The 21,582-nt window shown below is 38.2% G+C and overlaps 1 protein-coding gene across 1 annotated transcript in view; it reads left to right on the top strand.

The window, feature by feature from the left end:
• Nucleotides 1-21,582, top strand: part of MCF2L2 (MCF.2 cell line derived transforming sequence-like 2) — a 255,566-nt gene that overhangs the window by 65,336 nt on the left and 168,648 nt on the right. The window contains exons 4-5 of the mRNA XM_081571158.1: nt 13,556-13,646; nt 15,861-15,980. Coding sequence (XP_081427284.1) covers nt 13,556-13,646; nt 15,861-15,980 — 211 coding nt within the window. The remainder of the gene's footprint in view (nt 1-13,555; nt 13,647-15,860; nt 15,981-21,582) is intronic.

The following is a 21,582-nucleotide window of genomic DNA, read 5'->3' as shown; positions in this document are numbered from 1 at the left end:
AGGTACACAACAAAGTGATTATGTGTGTGTGTGTGTGTGTATCTCTTTTCTTTTTCAGATTCTTTTCCCTTATAGGTTATTACAAAATATTGATTATAGTTCCCTGTGCTATCCAGTAGGCCCTCGTTGGTTATCTACTTTATATATGGTAGTGTATCTATATTGGGGCTTCCCAGGTGGCTCAGTGGTAAAGAATCTTCCAGCCAATGCAAGGAGATGCAGGAGTTCAGTCCCTCAGTCGGGAACATCCCCTGGAGGAAGAAATGGCAACCCACTCCAGTATTCTTGCCTGGAGAATCTCACGGACGGAAGAACCTGATGCACTGTAGTCCATAGGGTCACAAAGAGTCAGACATGACTGAGCGACTGAGCATGCACACACATGTGTATGTTAATCCCAAACTCCTAATTTATCCCCCTGACCCTTTCCCTTTTGGTAATCATAAGTTTGTTTTCTGTGTATGTGCGTCTATTTCTGTTTTATAAATAAGTTCATCTGCATAATTTTTTTTTTTAGATTCCACATATAAGTGATATATGAGATTTGTCTTCGTTTGTCTGGTTTACTTTGCTTAGTATGATAATCTCTAGGTCTGTTCATATTGCTACATTATTTCATTCTTTTTAAAAAAATTTATTTATTTTAGTTGGAGGCTAATTACTTTACAATATTGTAGTGGTTTTTGCCATACATTGATATGAATCAGCCATGGCTTTACATGTGTTCCCCATCCTGAACCCCGCTCCCACCTCCCTCCCCATCCCATCCCTCTGGGTCATCCCAGTGCACCAGCCCTGAGCACCCTGTCTCGTACATCGAACCTGGACTGGAGATCTGTTTCACATATGATAATATACATGTTTCAATGCTATCCTCTCAGATCATCCCACTCTCGCCTTCTCCCACAGAGTCCAAAAGACTGTTCTTTACATCTGTGTCTGTTTTGCTGTCTCACATATAGGGTTATCGTTACCATCTTTCTAAATTCCATATTTATGTGTTAGTATACTGTATTGGTGTTTTTCTTTCCAGCTTACTTCACTCTGTATAATAGGCTCCAGTTTCATCCACCTCATTAGAACTGATTCAAATGTATTCTTTTTAATGGCTGAGTAATATTCCATTGTGTATATACCACAGCTTTCTTATCCATTTGTCTGCTGATGGACATCTAGGTTGCTTCCATGTCCTGGCTATTATAAACAGTGCTGTGATGAACATTGGGGTACATGTGTCTCTTTCAATTCTGGTTTCCTCGGTATGTATGCTCAGCAGTGGGATTCCTAGGTCATGTGGCTTATGGCTGAATAATATTCTATTGTGTATATATATTTCATCTTCTTTATCCAGTCATCTGTTGATAGGCATTTAGGTTGCTTCCACATCTTGGCTATTCTAAAGAGTGCTGCAGTGAACACTGGGCTCATGTCTCTTTCCAAGTTATGGTTTTCTCCAGATACATGCCCAGGAGTGGGATTGCAGGATCATATGATAACTTCAGTTAGTCAAAGTATGTCCCCTTTATAACCCTTTATAACCCCTTTATGTCCTCTTTATAACTCTTTGTTGAGAGTCTTTTTAAAATCATAAATGGATGTTCAATTTTGTCAAAAACTTTTTCTGAATCTATTGAGATGATCATATGATTTTTATTCTTTAATTTGTTAATGTACCATATTAATATTCTTATTATTGATTCAATTTTATTACTGGTAATTGATATGAAATATTTTTTTATTGTTCATTCTTGGGAGATTATACAGTGCTAGGAATTTGTCCATTTCTTTTAGGTTGTTCTTTGTCCATTGATTGACTTCTGGGTTGTAAATCATCTTTGCATTCATGGTGTAAATCCCACTTGACCATAGTGTATGATTCCTTTATTGTATTGTTGAATTTGGTTTGCTAATATTTTGTTGGATGATTTTTGCATCCACGTTCATCACTGATATTAGCCTGTAATTTTCTTTTTTGGTGATATCTTTGTTTTGGTATCAGGGTGACGCCAGCCTCGTAGAATGAGTTAGGAAGTGTTCCTTCCTGGGCAATTTTTTGGAATAGTTTGAGAAAGATAGGTGTTAACTCTTCTCTAAATGTCTGATAGAATTCACCTGTGAAGTGATCTGGTCCTAGACTTGGTTTTCTGGGAATTTTGCTTATTATTGATTCGGTGTTATTACTGGTAATTGATCTGTTCATACTTATGTTTCCTCATTGTTCAGTCTTGGGAGATTGTACAGTTCTAGGAGTTTGTTCATGTTTTCTAGGTTGTCCATTTTGTTGGCATATACTCGTTCATAGTAATATGTTTCTGTGGTATCAGTTATAACATCTTTTTCATTTTTGACTTTATCGATTTAGACTGTCTGTTTTTTCTTGATGAGTTTGGCTAAAGGTTCATCAATTTTGTTTTCTAAAATTGGTTTGTAAACACCAAAGACCCCATATAGCCAAAATAATCTTAAGAAAGAAGAACAAAGCTGAAGGGATTATATATACTGGTTTCAAACTATACTGCAAAGCTATAGTAATCAAAGCAGTATAATACAGCCACAAAACAGAAACATAGATCAATGATACAGAATAGAGAGCCCAGAAATGAGCCTACATTCAAATAGGCAATTAATTTATGACAAAGAAGGCAAAAATATACAATGGAGAAAAGACAACCCCTTAAACAAGTGATGCTGGAAATACTGGATAGCTACATGCAAAAGAATCAAGTTGGATTCCTCTCTCACACCACACACAAAATAAAATCAAAATGGATTAAAGACTTAAATGTAAGACCTGAAACCATAAAGCTCCTAGAAGAAAACATAGGTTGTATATTCTTTGACACAGTATTTGTAATTTCTTTTGGATATGTCTCTGCAGGCAAGAGAAACTAGTTCAGTTGCTCAGTCGTGTCTGACTCTTTGTGACCCCATGAACGACAGCGTGCCAGGCCTCCCTATCCATCACCAACTCCCAGAGCCTACCCAAACTCATGTCCATTGAGTCGGTGATGCCATCCAACCATCTCATCCTCTGTCGTCCCCTTCTCCTCCTGCCCTCAATCTTTCCCAGCATCAGCGTCTTTTCAAATGAGTCAGCTCTTTGCATCAGGTGGCCAAAGTATTGGAGTTTCAGCTTCAACATCAGTCCTTCCAACAAACACCCAGGACTGATCTCCTTTAGGATGGACTGGTTGGATCTCCTTGCAGTCCAAGGGACTCTCAAGAGTCTTCTCCAACACCACAGTTCAAAAGCATCAAATCTGCGCTCAGCTTTCTTTATAGTCCAACTCTCACATCCATACATGACTACTGGAAAAACCATAGCCTTGACTAGATGGACCTTTGTTGACAAAGTAATGTCTCTGCTTTTAAATATGCTGTCTAGGTTGATCATAACTTTCCTTCCAAAGAGTAAGCGTCTTTTAATTTCATGGCTGCGATCACCATCTGCAGTGATTTTGGAGCCCAAAAAAATAAAGTCAGACACTGTTTCCCCATCTATTTGTCTTGAAGTGATGGGACCGGATGCCATGATCTTAGTTTTCTGAATGTTGAGCTTTAAGCCAACTTTTTCACTCTCCTCTTTCACTTTCATCAAGAGAAACTAAAGCAAAAATAAATAACTGGGTCTATATCAAACTAAAAAGATTTTTCCTAGCAAAGGAAAATCTTAATGTCAATAAAACAAGTCCACTTACTGAATGGAAGAAAATATTTGCAAATGATATATCTGATAAGAGGTTAATACCCAAAATATACAAAGAATTCATGCAATCTAACATCAGAAACAAACAGGGGGTTGATCTCGAGAACTTTGAGCATACCAAAATTCTCCTATGCTCAAGTCGCTTATGCAAAGTGGTACAGTACAGTCAGCTGTCCATATCCACAGGTGTGGAACCTACAGATATGGAGGGCCAATTGTACCTGTTGATTTTACTACTATGCATTTTTACATCTTTCTTTACTCTCAGCCTTTAAGTTCTTCTACCTATATTCTACTTTTCATTACTAAGAATTATAATGTATTTTACACATTACTATAAATGTTTTTCTTCGATTATAGGTTGATCCTAAATAACAGAAATCAGTAGGATGCATTTATATATGTAATATGATTGGACCTCTGGAATGAGAAATGTAATCCTAAGTTCTTAAACCTGTGTCACTCAAAGGAGAATGCTACAAATGTTAAGGTAAAATAGGTTCCCTTTTCTCATGCTCCTTGGGTTGCTCAAAATCATGCCACAATTTAATTTATTTCAGACTTGGACAATGACTTTTTATGTACCTTTTCCCCAAGCATTTTTAATTGCCTTTCTTGTTTTCTTGTCTATAGCATGGCATGTATCTTTATTATATTGTTAACATCTTATAGATTCTTTATCATAGAATTTGTCTAGTGTATACATTTTCTTCTTGGAGATATTCTTTTGAGCCTCTCAGTGCTATTCATAATACAGGCTGGTTGCTGTGTAAACCTGCTACAAGTTGTCAACCTGAGATTGTTTTTTATCTCAGGAAGATCATTCTTCATTTTGGGATTTCACTTTCATTAAAAAAACTTTCAAGTTATTTCTTTTTTAGAAAATGTGTATGGTAAGTGAGTTTTACATCTTGAATGTCAGAAAATGGCTCATTTTGATCTCACAGTTGATTGGCAATCTATCTGAGCATGGAGTTTTTTTCTTTTTTTTGTAAAATAACATTGATCCATTGATTTTTAGCATTCAGTACTACTGATAACAAAGTTGATCCTTATCACAGGATCTGACGGTCATCCCTTCATAGGTCAGATGCTTGTCTCTCTGCATAAGAAGCTTTTGGGCTTTTTTCTTTATGTTTTGCAGGTTTGAAATTTCAAACATTTTCTTTCATACTGCTGCATCTTTGAATGGAAGATTCAAGTCTCTCTTAGGCTTAGAATTTTTTTCCTGTTATCTCTGCTTATTTTTTTCCTACAACTCTGCTTCTGAAACTCAAATTAGAGGGACAGTGCATCTTCTGAGTCTCTCTTCTGTGTCTTTAATTTTTCTTTTGTATTTTTCATCTCTTTATCACTTTACATTTTAATATATGTATATATTCTATGTATCATATAAGTATGTGAAAAGTGAAAGTCACTCAGTTGTGTCCGACTCTTTGAAACTTTATGGACTGTAACCCGCCAGGCTCCTCTGTCCATGGAATTCTCCAGGCAGGAATACTGGAATGGGTTACCATTTCCTTCTCCAGGGGCTCTTTCCAATCCAGGATTCAAACCCACCTCTCCTGCATTGGCAGGCAGATTCTTTACCACTGAGCCACCTGGAGGCCCTAAGAGGAGTTAAGTATGTTTAATAATTGCTAGGATTAATTCCCCCTCCCCTACTGGGTCCTTAAGCTTTACTTACTTTTTTCATGTTTTTCTACTGTTATTTCTTGTTTTCTATCTATTTGTATACCTCCGTTTTTAGAAAAAGAAAAAAGAAAGAAAACTCTTTGGCCTTTTCATTGAGACTATTAATTTTATAAATTTACTCAGGAACAAGTCACATATTTATGGTGTTAAAATCATCCTATCAAGAAGAAGAAAAGTCTTTCTATTTGTTAAAATCCACTTTTGTGTCTTTTGGCAGTGTTTGAAATTTTCCTGACATAGTTTTTATATTATTGTTAAGTTTATTCCTAATTATTTTATGTTTGTTGCTAGTAGCTCTACTATATATCCATTAACTGGTCATTTTATTTTGCTACTGAATTAGGTATAGATATCAATGTTATATTTGCTTCATAAATAGCATTTTAAAGTTCTCTTTCAGTTTTTAGGCTCAGAAACTATTCTTGTGGGATTGGGACTTTATAGCCATTGATGACTTGAATTCCCCTGTGAAATTCCCCTGTGAATTTGGGCCTTTCTCTGTTTCCTCTATGGACTTTAGTCTGTTTAAACTTTATATTTTTAATGAGGTCAATTTTGGTAAACTGTATTTTCCCAGGAAATAACCTATTTTTGTCTTTGTTTTCAAGTTTATCTAAATATAGGTATGCAAAGTAATTTCTAAAACTTAAATTTTCTTGGGTTTCAGTGCTTATTTTTCTGTTTGCTATTTCTTAGTTTGTATATCTGTGCTTTGTCCATTTCCCCCCTCCTTGATTAAGTAAGCTAGTGTCTTATTTTGTTAATTTAAAAAAATGGGATTCTGATTTTTTAATCAGATCTGTTGGCTTTTCTGTCTTCTACTTTATTCATTCTGCTTTATCTTTAATATTTTCTTCCTTGTGATTTCTTTTGGCTTGCTTTATTTTTTTTTCATTTGAGTTGAAAACAACCCCCAGAGTTCATAGTTTATATTAGGATTCAGTCTTGGTATTATATATACTTAGGATTTGGACAAATGTATGATGACCTATTGGAGAAGGAAATGGCAACCCACTCCAGTACTCTTGCCTGGAGAATCCCATGGACAGGGGAGCCTGGCAGGCTACAATCCATGGGGTCGCAAAGAGTTGGACATGACTGAGCAACTAACACACACACACACACACACACACACACACACACACACACACACACACGATGACCTATATCCACCATTATAGCATCATACAGATTAGTTTCACTGACCTAAAAACCCTCTGTGCTACACCTATTACATCTGTCCTATACTCCCACCCCTCAATCCCTAGCAACTTTGAATTTTACCATCTCCATAGTTTTGCATTGGCAGAATGTTATATAGTTGTAATCATACAGTATGTAACCTTTTCATATTGGCTTCTTTCATTTAGTAATATGCATTTGTTTCCTTCATGTCTTTCCATGACTTGATAGCTCACTTATTTTGAATAATAGTTTACTGTCTGGATATACTACAGTTTATCCATTCACCTGAAGGATGTCTTGTTTGCTTCCAAGTTTTGACAGTTATGAATAAAGCTTCTATTAATGGGCTTCCCTGGTGGCTCAGATGGTAAAGCGTCTGCCTGCAATGTGGGAGACCCGGGTTTGATCCCTGGATTGGGAAGATCCCTGGAGAAGGAAATGGCAACTCACTCCTGTACTCTTGCCTGGAAAATTCCATGGACAGAGGAGCCTGGTAGGCTACAGTCCATGGGGTCACAAAGAGTTGGACATGACTGAGTGACTTCACTTTCTTTCTTTTCTATTAATGTAAACATCCATGTATGAGTTATTATGTGGACATAGTGTTCAAGTCACTTAGGTAAACACCAGGTAGTTACACTTGTTGAATCACATGATATGAGTATGCTTAGTTTTGTAAGAAACTGCCAGACTGTATTTCAAAGTGGCTGTACCATTTTGAATACCCACCAGAAATGAGTAAGAGTTCCTATTCTTTCACATCCTTGCCAAAATTTGGTATTGTCAGGGTTGAGGATTTTGGCCATTACAATGGATGTATAGTGGAATTTTATTGTTTTAATTTGCAGTTTCCTAATGACATATATTGTCAAACATCTTTTCGTATGTTCATTTTCCATCTGCATATATTCTTTTGTTCAATATCTGTTTTGGTTTTTTGTCTAGTTTTTAATTGGGTTGTTTGTTTTCTTATTGTATAATGGCTCTTTATCAGATATATCTTTTGTAAATATTTTATTTCAGTTTGTGGTTTGTCTTCTTATTCTCTTAAAGCTAAAAAGTTTTGATTCATATTTTTCCCCCCTTTATATTAGCTTTTTATATAGGAATATTACTTGCATCTTTGCAATTAGTAAACAAGTTTGGTGGTTTAGCATAGTTTATAAGATTCCTAGTTGAGAACACCATGTTATATATAGTTTCTTTTATTAATAAACTTAAAACACTATTTTTGGAAGTTAAGGGAAAGTGTGTGTATCCTAAATTTATTTTTTTGTCATGTAGGATGCTAAATTTTACCTCTTGCTTCTTTTTGCCTTTACCATAGTCACCACCTCTCTTTTCATTTCTTTTTCTCTCCCAGAGCTTTGTCTTTCCAACCCTGTCTCTTTGAGTCCTTCTCTAGGACTCTCTTTTCAGTATTTTTGCACTTAGGGTACTTTTCTGGAAAAATTTTTTATTTCCATCACCTCTTCTCTTGACTCTCTGTATGTATTAATCAGAGTTCCTCAGAGAAACAGAACCAAGTATATATGCATACATATTATGGTTAATTTAGTGTGTTAACTTGACTGGGCTAAGGGATACCCATTCAGCTGGCATTATTTTCAGATGTGTCTATGAGGATATTTCTATAAGAGATTAACATTTGAATTTATAACCTGAGTAGAGTAGATCGCCCTCCGCAGGCATCACCCAGTCCATTCAATGCCTGAACAGAACAAAAAGGCAGAGTAAGGGTGAATTCTCTCTCTTCTTGAGCTTGGACATCATCTTCTCTTGCCCCTGGACATCAGTGCTCCTGGATTTTGTGCTTTCAGACTCAGCTCAGGCTTTAAATCATCAGCTCCTCCATTCTGTGGCCTTGGACTTGGATTGAGTTATACCACCAGTGTTTCTGGTTCTTTAACTTGCAGATGACAGATCAAGGAACTTTTTGGTCATTATAACTACCTGAGCCAATTCCGTAATAAATCTCTTTATAAATATATATGTGTGTGTATATATATATATATGTATATAAATATATTTGTTATTGGTTACATTTCTCTAGGAACCCTGGTATGTAGATGTAGGTATTTATTATAAGGCATTGGCTTATATAATTATGGAGGCTCAGAAGGAGACCCAGGAAAGCCAGTGGTGTAGTTTGAAGGCCTAAAAATCAGAGAGCCAGTTTTGTAGATTCTAGTCTGAGCTTGAAGGCCTGAGAGTCAGAATCACTGAAGGTAGAAGATCAATGTCCCAGCTCAACAGTCAGATTGACAGAGAGCATGAATCCAATCGTCCTTCAAATTTTTGTTCTATTCAGGTCCTCAGTGGGTTGAATGATGCCCACCCATGTTGGGGAGGGTATTCTGGACAAACCAGGATGGTTGATTACTCTACATTTGACTCAGTCTTACGGCAATGTAGTATAATTTCAGTTAGCTAACTATTTTCTATACCTCGGAGATAGTGGAGGACAGAAGAGCCTGGGGTGTTTCTGCTTCAGTCCACGAGGTCGCAAAGAGCTGGACACAACTTAGCAACTGAATAACAAATAATACCAAGCTTACTGAAAAAGGCAAAGCATAGAAAATATATTAATATTAGAGCTTAATTCAGAAATTATGTGCCATATCAACCACAAAACTGGTCTGTTATTTTGGGGTCAGAACACATTTACCTCAGTCTCTTACACTCATGTATTGGGTTGGCCAAAGAGTTCTTTTGGATTTCTGTAAGATGTTATGGAAACACCCAAATGAACTTTTTGGTCAACCCAATATTATACTTAATCATATTCAAAATTTTGACACATCAAAAATTCAATTATATTTTTTTACAGAAGAGTTACTAAGATTGGAAATGAAGGAATATAGTATCAAAATATTTTCTATACCATGAGAGTATGAACTTTGTGACTTGAGTGTTGCTATTGAATTCAGAAGATTTGAATCTTAACTCTGCATATTATGTATGACTTTGGACAAGTTATAATTTTAACCATCTTGAGGATTAGTTTCCTCATTTATAAAGTGGGAATATTATCACCAACCTGACTGTGAGGGTGGTTGTGAGGATTATATTAAATAGTATTTATGCAGCTAACCTATCATAGGATCTTAGTGTTAACAAGAACAATAGGGATTAAAACAGCCAAGTGTCACCTAAAGAAATATATGGTCTAGAAACCCCATTTCGTGTGCATTTGTTTTAGTTGAGGTTTTGATTCTTTTGTTGAACCAGATGGGGTAGAAAAATAATCCCCCCAGTAGCTGATACAATTTCATGTTGCTTAGAATGCATTCTTTATGCAAGGGATTATATTCAAAACTATTGCCGTGATTCATTAACTCTTATTTCTGAATATAGCCTGTACACAATTGTGTCAGAAGACACTGTTCTTTATCTTCCCAGCAGATCCCACCCTATTTACCCAAGATGCTCTGGTCTTGGGCTTTGGTGTGCAGGGAACTGAGGACCATTTACCCTCAACCTGGCTGGGGAAGCCACGGGGAGGGTAGGCAGGGAGCTGTTTATTTCACAAATTAAAGAACATCCTGTATTTATGTACTATGTTATATTTACTGAGCCTCTCCCAGTTCCACCTCACTTAAAGAAGTGGTTGGGGCTCCACTTCAACCCTTGGAGCATTAAATTGAATAATTTTTTGTTTTAAAGGAAAAAGAAAAGACATAGGAAACACTAGTAACAGCAAAATATACAAAATAAAACTGCCAGAAGATACAAGCAGATTTGCTATAAGAAAAAACGGAAGGGGTGCCATGGGATGGGGTTAAGAGCATAAGCATTGCTATCAGAGAGCTCTGACTTTGAAATCCAGTTTTGCTAGTGTGATGTCAGGCAAGTTATTTTATTTCTATCAGCCTTTGTTTCCTCATCTGTAAAATGGAGATAATAATATCTATTTCATAAGATGAAGTGAGATAAAACATAAAGATGCCTGACAACTGATAGGAACTCAAGATACACATAGCTATTATTGTTTAAGATTATTGTTGTTATTAATTTGTTAATAACAAATTATTGTTATTTGTTTTTGCTGTACTACAGAATGGTTTTGGTCATTGTTGTATGCCCTTTGATCAGTGCCTGATACCTATTGTGCACTCACTAAGTTTGGTCTTTTTTTTAAAGTTATATAGTATTTTTCCTTTTTCACAACTTGAATTTATTTAATTCCTTGGGTTTTTAAGCTAAGTTATAATTTATATAAAGTATACACATGTCAACTGTATAGCTTGATGAATATATACCTGTCTATACACTATGTAACAACTGGGAAGCTTTCCTCCTGAAGGAAGGTTTCTTTTCTATCAATATCTACATTCCTACCCCTTCTCTTCCCCAAGTTGACTAGAAAAAATTAAAAAATATTTGGAAGCCAAGCAACCACCTCTAAACAATCCATAAACTAAAGAAGAAATCATAAAGGAAACTAGAAAGCATTTTTAGCTGAACAATAATGAAAAGAGTATATCAACATTTATGTGATGTAGCTAAAGCAGTGTTTCAGTTCAGTTCAGTCACTCAGTTGTGTCTGACTCTTTGCCACCCATGGACTGCATCATGCCAGGCTTCCCTGTCCATCACCAATTCCAGGAGCTTACTCAAACTCTGTCCATTGAGTCGGTGATGCCATCCAACCATCTCATCCTTTGTTGTTCCCTTCTCCTCCATCCTTCAGTCTTCCCCAGCATTAGGATCTTTCCCGGTGAGTCAGTTCTTTGCATCATGTGGCCGAAGTATTGGAGCTTCAGCTTCAGCATCAGTTCTTCCAATGAATATTCAAAACTGCTTTCCTTTAGGATTGACTGGTTTTATCTCCTTGCAGTCCAAGGGACTTTCAAGAGCCTTCTCCAACACCACAGTTCAAAAGCATCAATTTTTCGGCGCTCAGCTTTCTTTTGGAGAAGGCAATGGCACCCCACTTCAGTACTCTTGCCTGGAAAATCCCATGGACAGAGGAGCCTGGTAGGCCGCAGTCCATGGGGTCGCTACGAATCGGACACAACTGAGCGACTTCATTTTCACTTTTCACTTTCATGCATTGGAGAAGGAAATGGCAACCCACTCCAATATTCTTGCCTGGAGAATCCCAGGGACGGGGGAGCCTGGTGGGCTGCCGTCTATGGGGTTGCACAGAGTCGGACACGACTGAAGTGACTTAGCAGCAGCAGCAGCAGGTTTCTTTATGGCCCAACTCTCACAAAGCAGTGATTAAGAGGGAATTATAGCTTTAAATGGCTACCTGGTGGCTCAGTGGTAAAGAATTCGCCTACCAATGCAGGAGATATGGATTCAGTCCCTGGGTCAGGAAGATTCCCTGCAGAAGGAAATGGCAACCCACTCCAGTATTCTTACCTGGAAAATCCCATGAACAGAGAAGCCTGGTTGGCTATAGTCCAGGCGGTCACAAGGAGTCAGACATGACTGAGCTACTGAGTGCACACAGATAGCTTTAAGTACTTGTAACAATAGAGAAGAAATGTTTAAAATCAGCGATATAATTTTCTACCTTAAGAAGTTAAAATACACTGGCAATTAAATCCAAAGAAAAGAAAAGGAAGGAGATTGGAAAGAAAGAAAGGAAAGAAGGAAGGAAGGAAGGAAGAGGGAGAGAGGCAGGGAGGGAGTTGAAAGTAAAACAAAATAATAGAGTTCCAATTTAATTCCATGGTGATCAGAAGTACAACCTGTATGATTGCAGTTCTTTAAAATTTGTTGAATGGACTATTTGATGAATGTCCTATGTACATTTGAAAAGAATAGATGCTGAATTCTTCAAAGTCAAATCTATATCCCTGGTGATTTTTTGGCTATTTGTAAGATCTTAAAGTGTCTCTCTGAAGATTCTCACTTTCTGAGTTGAAAATTTTACATATACACACACATACATACACACAAATATATAAACTCATGTTTCAAATTTCAGCATTCTGGTTTCAGAATTTGTGCTTGTAACTACTTCATGATTGGTATTGTTCGGGCTTCCCTGGTGGCTCAGCTGGTAAAAAAATCTGCCTGCAATACGGGAGACCTGAGTTTGATCCCTGGGTTTGGAAGATCCCCAGGTTTGGAAGATCCCCTGGAGAAGGGAAAGGCTGCCCACTCCAGTATTCTTGCCTGCAGAATTCCATGGACTGTATAGCCCATGGGGTCGCAGAGTCGGACACGACTGAGTGCCTTTCACTTTCACCTTCTCATCTTACAGATAAGGGAATAGGGTTAGAGAGGTTAGGTGACCGCCCCAAGTCTCAGTGCTAATAAAGTGGCAGCACTAGGATTTGAACCAGGTTCCAAAGCTCTTGCTCTTTCCTCCCATAGTTTCCTCCCAAAGAGAGAGAAGAAAAATGTTTTCCCTTTTAGGACTTCAGTTTTTAAAAATTTTGTGAGAATTTTGTGGTGACTTCAGAGGGGACCAAACAGCTTTTTTTGTTCTTAATGAAGTTGATATCTCCTTGTACTTACAGTTTTTTGGCCATTTATGACCAGGTGCTGGAAAGGAGCTGTTTTTTCCCATTGACATGTGTCATTTATGAACATCTGTGGGACTGACTTCTAGGGAAGGATGTTGATAGCTCCATGAGCGTCGGTCTTAGGAATGGAAAGATAGCAGAGCTCAACCTCAAGGTCCTCTGTCTACATTGGGACATGTGGTGCTCAACTTACTTGAATCCTTCAGTTTGTTGAGGGTTTCATACATTTTCCAGCCAGAAATTGAGCCCTTGAGAGGGTTTGAGACATGAAATATTTCTGCCTTGTGAAGGCTGCCAGGTGAGATGGGGAGAGGAAGCTGGTTCCTTTCTTGGGGGAGTCGGACCTGGTTATCCCCTCATGCTCTGTAGGGCATTTACACAGCAAGCCTGCAATGACATGGAGACAGTGGAATCATTCTGCTGAGGGAGCCCAACAGAATCCATGTGTTTCACTGTCTCTGATACTGACCACCCTTTTTTGCAGCGTGGAGGCTGCCAGCATCGGGTTCGTCATTGTTATCGACAGACGAAGGGACAAGTGGAGCTCCATAAAAGCATCCTTGACACGAATAGCTGTAAATATTTATTTTTATATTTTATTATAAAGATAATTTAAACTATCTATTTAACATCAAAGTTACCAGGAAGTAGCAGTTATTTTATGCCAAGTTTGGGAAGGTCTTTGTAGCAGAGGTTGTTGTGTCACGTCCATATCCTCTCTGCTGCCTGAAGGTCACTTGCAGACCATTCCTGAGCATGAGTCTCTCTACCTATTGACCTTTCTGGTCACTGGAGAGGAGCAGGTAGAGAGTGCTGGGAAGCTAATGCTCCAGGAGTGACCTGCAACTACCGTGTTATGGACATTAGTGGACAAACACCCCAGCATTTGCACCCCTCAGTGGGGTAGTTCTGAGGTATATTCCACACAGAATTTCAGAAGACCCAGCCCATCTTGCCCATAGCAGTTCCCCTCATTGATACACTGGCTCTCTAGCCATCCTGTCTTACCATTGCCCCATACTCCTAACTGTGTTTCCTGGGGTCACCTCTTCAGTAAACTCTTGAGACCCAAATCCTCATTTTAAGGTTTGCTTTGGGGATCACTTAATTTTACGACAGTCTTCATTTTAGCATTCAAATTATTTTTTCACAAATTCAAAAGACACTAGCAAAACCAGACAGTAAGTATATGCATGAGCTTGCTTTTAGCATTAAATTGCACAACCTTGGATTGTTTTCCTTTTCCATCTTATTAGTCTGGTTTTTACCCCTATTTATTCCCTTCCAGCAAGTGTATGCATCCTTTCCTGGTAGGGACCTCAGACCAAGGACTCAGCCACATGAACTCAGCCACAGACAGTTGGCAGTGCCTATGACTCTTCAAAAGGTCTGGCCTCTAGAGAGTTCTGGTTTCCCAGGGTTCATAGATAATACTTGAATCATCTAACATTTGAGTCTAATTTGTCCAAGAATTACACTGATTGCCTTTATGTGTAAAAGATGCTGTACTGTTGGCATCAAAAATACGACTACCAGTCAGAATCTCTTCTGCAGAAGGCAGTGGCACCCCACTCCAGTACTCTTGCCTGGAAAATCCCATGGACAGAGGAGCCTGGTAGGCTGCAGTCCATGGGGTTGCTAAGAGTCAGACATGACTGAGTGACTTCACTTCCATGCATTGGAGAAGGAAATGGCAACCCACTCCAGTGTTCTTGCCTGGAGAATCCCAGTGATGGGGGAGTCTGGTGGGCTGCCATCTATGGGGTCGCACAGAGTCGGACACGACTGAAGCGACTTAGCAGCAGAATCTCTTCATGTGCTTGTTAAAGATACAGATATCTGGACTTTATCCCAGTCCTAATGAGTCAGAATATTCCAGGGTAAAAACCAGGTAATTTTTTAATAAGCACTTCAGGAGGTTGTTCTTTAGAACTCCAGAAAGAATGGAAAGCCATGAGTAATGGGAAACTTGGATTCCCAATTTTGGCACTAAATTATTAAATGAACCTGTTTTCTCATTACTCAGGACCTTACCTCCAGATGAGGGCAATGCTTCTTGAAAGCAACTTAGCAATAAGATGCCTTAAGAACCCTTAAAATACTAAATCTTTGTCTCAGTAATTCTTCTAGGAAGCTAGAAGAATGTTCCAAAATGTGTAAAGATTTCATTTTACTGTTATTTATGATAGTAAAAATATGGAGGAGTCTAAATCACTAACAGTAAGGGATTGTTTAAATAAAGTGCACACCCATAAAAACATTCCAAGGAATTTGTAATATCAAGAATAAAAGCTCATGGTATAATACTAAGTTAAAAGGCAGATTGCAAAATATTTCTACAGTTTGAGTTTATGATAAAGATATTTAAGCCAAGAAAATAGCCTAGAAGTGAGGGACAGGGAAGCCTGGTGTGCTACAGTCCATGGGGTCACAAAGAGTCAGACATAATGTAGTAACTAAACAACAAAAATATTAGATTGAAATATTGAGAATGGCTATGAAATCATAGGTGGTTTTCTTATTCTAATGTATACTTTATTATAAATTTCTGAATTTTTCTATAAAGAGTGTAAATTATTTTTTTAATCAGAAAAATTTTTTTGTTTGGTTAATTTGGTTTTTAAGGAGGGGTTTGGATTATATGAGCAGTAAGATCTCTTTCATCTGTGAAATATATTCTAATTCTTTGGCATCCAGGGTGTCCACTTTAACTTTGTCATCTATAATCTTGGGTAAGAGGAGACCGATTGATGTGACATTTGTGTTGACACTTTTTATGATCCTTCCAGGTAGCATTTCCAGGAAACTTGCAGCTCATATTCATTCTTCGTCCATCTCGCTTTATCCAGAGAACATTCACTGACATCGGCATTAAGTACTATAGAGATGAATTTAAAATGAAAGTGCCGGTAAGCATGACCTTTTTGTCTTGTCTGCATTTATTTAGGGCACGGGGAGAAGATAGCACATGAGCTTGTTTCTAAGGAAGGTAGAGAAAGAGGAGGGCATTCTAGGCTGGGGGAATGGCATGTGTAAGGACATGGAAGCAAGAAGTACACACTTTATGTGAGGTCCATGGGGAAGCCCCATTCTTGTTGGAATTACATATAGGATAATCTTTTGGAAGAAAAGGTAAGGCACATGGAATATGTCTTAAGTGTAAAGACAGAGGGTCTGGATTTAATTCAGTAAGCAATGGAGATCCAGTGAAGGGTTTTGAGTTGGGTAGTGACTTGGGTAAAGGAGTCCTCAGTTCAGTCAGTTCAGTCGCTCAGTCATGTCTGACTCTGCGACCCCATGAATCACAGCACGCCAGACCTCCCTGTCCATCACCAACTCCTGGAGTTTACCCAAACTCATGTCCATCGAGTCAGTGATGCCGTCCAACCATCTCATCCTCTGTCGTCCCCTTCTCCTCCTGCCCCCAATCCTTCCCAGCATTAGGGTCTTTTCAGTGAGTCAACTCTTCGCATGAGGTGGCCAAAGTATTGGAGTTTCAGCTTCAACGTCAGTCCTTCCAATGAACACCCAGGACTGATCTCCTTTAGGATGGACTGGTCGGATCTCCTTGCAGTCCAAGGGACTCTCAAGAGTCTTCTCCAAAACCACAGTTCAAAAGCATCAATTCTGCAGCGCTCAGCTTTCTTCACCATCCAACTCTCACATCCATACGTGACCACTGGAAAAACCATAGCCTTGACTAGATGGACCTTTGTTGGCAAAGTAATGTCTCTGCTTTTAAATATGCTATCTAGGTTGGTCACAACCTTCCTTCCAAGGAGTAAGCGTCTTTTAATTTCATGGCTGCAATCACCATCAACAGTGATTTTGGAGCCCAAAAAAATAAAGTCTGATGCTGTTTCCACTGTTTCCCCATCTATTTCCTATGAAGTGATGGGACCAGATGTCATGATCTCAGTTTCCTGAACGTTGAGCTTTAAGCCAACTTTTTCACTCTCCTCTTTCACTTTCATCAAGAGGCTCTTTAGTTCTTCTTCACTTTCTGCCATAAGGGTGGTGTCATCTGCATATCTGAGGTTATTGGTATTTCTCCCGGCAATCTTGATTCTAGCTTGTGTTTCTTCCAGTCCAGCATTTCTCATGATGTACTCTGCATATAAGTTAAATAAGCAGGGTGATGACATACAGTCTTGACGTACTCCTTTTCCTATTTGGAACCAGTCTGTTGTTCCATGTCCAGTTCTAACTGTTGCTTCCTGACCTGCATACAGGTTTCTCAAGAGACAGGTCAGATGGTCTGGTATTCCCATCTCTTTCAAAATTTTCCACAGTTTATTGTGATCCACAGTCAAAGGCTTTGGCATAGTCAATAAAGCAGAAAGGAGTACTGGAATTATATAAATCCAGAGGTATTATGTAAAAGATGGTATCCAAGACTGTAAAAAGAGATTGAAAAAGGAAGAGAAATTATAATAGTATGAAGAATGGAAAAGAAGGATCTAAAATATGGGGGTGAAAAATATAGGTAACTGTGAGTAAAAATTAAAAGCAACCTTGTGATGTGCATACAGTGAAAGTGAAAGTCACTCAGTCATGTCCGACTCTTTGTGACCCCATGGACTATACAGTCCATGGAATTCTCAAGGCCAGAATACTGGAGTGGGTAGCCTTCCCCTTCTCCAGGAGATCTTCCCAACCCAGGGATCAAACCCAGGTCTCCCACATTGCAGGTGGATTCTTTACCAGCTGAGCCACAAGGGAAACACAAGAATACTGGTGTGGGTAGCCTATCCCTTCTCCAGGGGATCTTCCCAACCCAGGAATTGAACCAGGGTCTCCTGCATTGCAGGCAGATTCTTTACCAACTGAGCTATCAGGGAAGCCCATGTGGAAAAGGAAAACTAATTAAAATGACAAGATTAAAAATTTTACCTCTAATTTTGGCAGAGATATGGGGCAAACCGTCATTTCAGACTTTGTTGATTGGATTGAAGTTGGTGGTGACTAATATGAAAGACTAATTGACAGTATTTATCAAAAATTAAAATGTACACACTCTCTGACCTACCTGTGAGTTATTCTGCAGATGTATCACACATGTACATAAAACTGTATAGATAATGATATTCATTGCCAAATTGTGATGGTAAATGGTTGGGGAAAACATAACACCCAATAACAAGGAGCTGGTTAAATAAATTATGGCCTACCCAACCAATTAAACACTTTACAGTCATCAAAAGTGGTAAGGTGTGGTACAACCTTGATGGAAACAGTTGGCAGTTTCTTGTAAAGTTAAACATACACCTGCCCCATGATTCACCCAAGAGAAATGAAAACACATGCCCAATAATAGATGAATAGATAAAGAAATTGTGGCAAATTAATATAGAAGAAAAAAAAGGAGTGAAGTACTAAGCATGTAACAATGTGATTCTATCTCAGAAATATTCTCTTGAAAGAAGCTAGACATTGTATACCCTGTGGTTCTTTTTACATAAATTTCAAGAAGAGGTAAAACTAAGCTATGGTGATAGAAAATTAAAACAATGGCTGCTGTTAGTGGTGGAGATAGTGGAGACCTGAAGGAGGCCTAAGGGAACTTTTGAGGAAAGTGGTTGAGATGTAGAGCTGGAGGCCTATGGGGAGGGGTGAGAAGAAGACTATTTTTCTATTACTGTAGAGTCTATTCCTATTTGAATTTGTTACCACCTACATATATTGTCTGTTTAAAATAAACCCCAAAATGCCCCGACTTTAATTTAAATTGCTCTGAGAAAATATGTAGCTCTTTTTAGTGAAAACTGATCATCTCAAACAAGGAATTTTTCTCTTTTCCTCTCTTATTTTCCCTCTGTTAATAGTTCCATTTTGTATTAATAATCAAACTTCTTAAAATACCATCTCCCTATACTTTGGTATCAACCAGAATCAAAATGAATTTTCCATTCTATTGTAAACACTTATTTTAAAATATTTGAGTGTTTCAGGGAAATGTGAGCCATGGATATTTTTATTCTGCTTTCCTGAATTGAGTGACAATTAGAGAAGGGATGAGTCCTTGCAAGAAGTTAGTAAACTTGCCATGATCCTCGTAAGCTTCCTTCCCCTTCAGAGATGATGACTAGACAATTGCTTCTTGTAACTCAAAAGGTTTGGACTTTGAACTGAACATTTGACAAACATCATGCATCTTGCCCTGGTGTGTATAAAACACACCTCTGCAAGTGATAATATATTGACAGACACGTTTGTGGTTTATGCCTTGCTTTTCATGTGGTACATTGACATTAAGGAGAGAATGAATGTCTGCTTTGTCTTGATACTGTCTTTAACTGCTTCTGTTTGTGATGGTGTATATTGATTGCCTACCAATGTGTTGTTCAGTCGCCCAGTCATGTCCAACTCTTTGCAACCCCATGAACTGCAGCACGCCAAGTCTCCCTCTCCCTCACCACCTCCTGAAGTTTGCCCAAGTTCATGTCCATTGCATTTGTGATGTCATCCAGCCATCTCATCCTCTGATGCCCTCTTCTCCTTCTGCCCTCAATCTTTCCCAGAATCAGGGACTTCTCCAATGAGTCAGTTATTTGCATCAGATGACCAAAATATTGGAGCTTCAGTTTGAGCATCAATCCTTCCAATGACTATTCAGGGTTGATTTCCCTTAAGATTGACTGGTTTGATCTCCTTGTTGTTCAAGGGACTTTCAAGAGTCTTCTCCACATCAATATACTTTTAATTTTACCCTAAAATAACTTTTAAAAAAGCTCTTAGCCACCAAAATATGGGCTCATATGGTAGGATGTATTTCAATGCAAAGTGTTTACCTCATAGACTAGCATTGCACCTTCCAAAGGAGACTGAGCTCCTTTCACACTCTGTTGCACTACAGAATTCAGAGTCCTAGTTACCAAGCTCGATGTATTCAAACTGCAGCATATACTTCGTCTTTTCATTTGTTTGTTTCTTCCAGTTTTATTGCAATACAGCTGACATACAGCACTGCATAAGTTTAAAGTGTACAGCGTAATGATTTGATTTACGTACACCATGAAGTGATCTTCACAATAAGTTTAGTGAACATCCATCATCTCATATAGATGGTAAAATTTAAAAAATAGATTTTTTTCTTATGATGAGAACTGAGTATTTACTCTCTTAACAATTTTCATATATAACAAACAGCAGTATTAATTATCTTCATCATGTTATATATTACATTCCTAGTACTTGTTTTATTTTATAACAGGAAATTTGCACCTTTTGACCGCCTTCATCTAATTCCCCCTCCCCTCACCCCAGTTTCTGCTAACCAAATTTTGTCTTTTTCTATGGATTTGCTTATTTGTTTTTGAAGTGTAATTGATCTACAACACTGCTAGTTCCTGTTACATAACAGAGTGATTTGATATTTCTATGCATTTCAAACTGATCACCATGATGATAAGTCTAGTTAGGTCACCATACAAAGATATTACATAGTATTTGATTATATTCCCCACACTGTACATTTCATATCCATAACTCATTTATTTTGGAACTGGAAGTTTGTATCTCTTAATCTCCCTCACCTATTTCTTTCTTCTCCCACCTGCCTCCCCTCTGGCCTCTCTTACTGTGGCATCTCCCTGCTTATTTGTAGTTAGATAATAGTTATATTTTCACAGGTTGAAGGAAAAAGGAGTTCATTTTGCATGACTCAAAAGAATCAAGTGGACCAAGGTTGTAATTACAATTAAGTCACTGAGCCTTGCTGTACCTTTACTTGAGGAGAGGGGTGCTTTGATATGGCAAGTGGTTTCTAAGTGACTGTTGCTGGCACTTATCTATCTTGGAACAGCTGTATTCATGGCTGCCTCACAAAATTATGTGAAGTGGCCCAGGCAGTCTTACAAAAATCCTAAAGAGGCTATGGACATGCAAATTGGTTGCTTAAAATGAACTTTGCAACAGAATACAGGAAATTCTCCTTTCAAAATTAAATATCTAGTTCTCTTTGAAAGCAACTTAAACAACTGTTTAAGCAACTATAGATATGAACATAAACGTATACCGAAATGAAAAAAATATGACATTCTTCATGTAAAACAACTATTCTAAGAAGGTACATGTTGGAAATGGCATGTCAGTTCCAGACACAGGAGGAAATGAGAAGGAGGCTTTGAAGGAAGAAGTTTCTTAAACTCAAAGGTCCCAAAGGAGGTTGGAGGGTCATCACATGCCTTGCAGGGCCACAGGGAAGCACCAAGTTTTGACCAGGGGGCAGAAGCAGAAGGGAAGGGAAAGTGTAGACCAGAGCCTTCACTGGGTTTCCATGGGAAAGACAAGGCAGGGCAGGGTAACTGGTTTAGGATTGACTGGTTGAAATAGTTTCAGCAGGCTTTGGGGCAAGTGAATCTCTAGTTGCCTGTTACCTGGCCCTGGGATGATTTTTTTAAATTTTTCATTTCATTTTATTATTATTATAATTGTCTGCACTGGGTCATCATTGTTGCACATGGGCTTTTTCTAGTTGTGGCGAGCAAGGGCTGTTCTCTAGTTGTGATG

The sequence above is a fragment of the Giraffa tippelskirchi genome, chromosome 2, assembly GCF_054371585.1.
Source record: "Giraffa tippelskirchi isolate mGirTip1 chromosome 2, T2T-mGirTip1v1.2.pri, whole genome shotgun sequence".
Classification (NCBI taxonomy): domain Eukaryota; kingdom Metazoa; phylum Chordata; class Mammalia; order Artiodactyla; family Giraffidae; genus Giraffa; species Giraffa tippelskirchi.
This window is presented reverse-complemented; position numbering and strand designations above follow the sequence as displayed.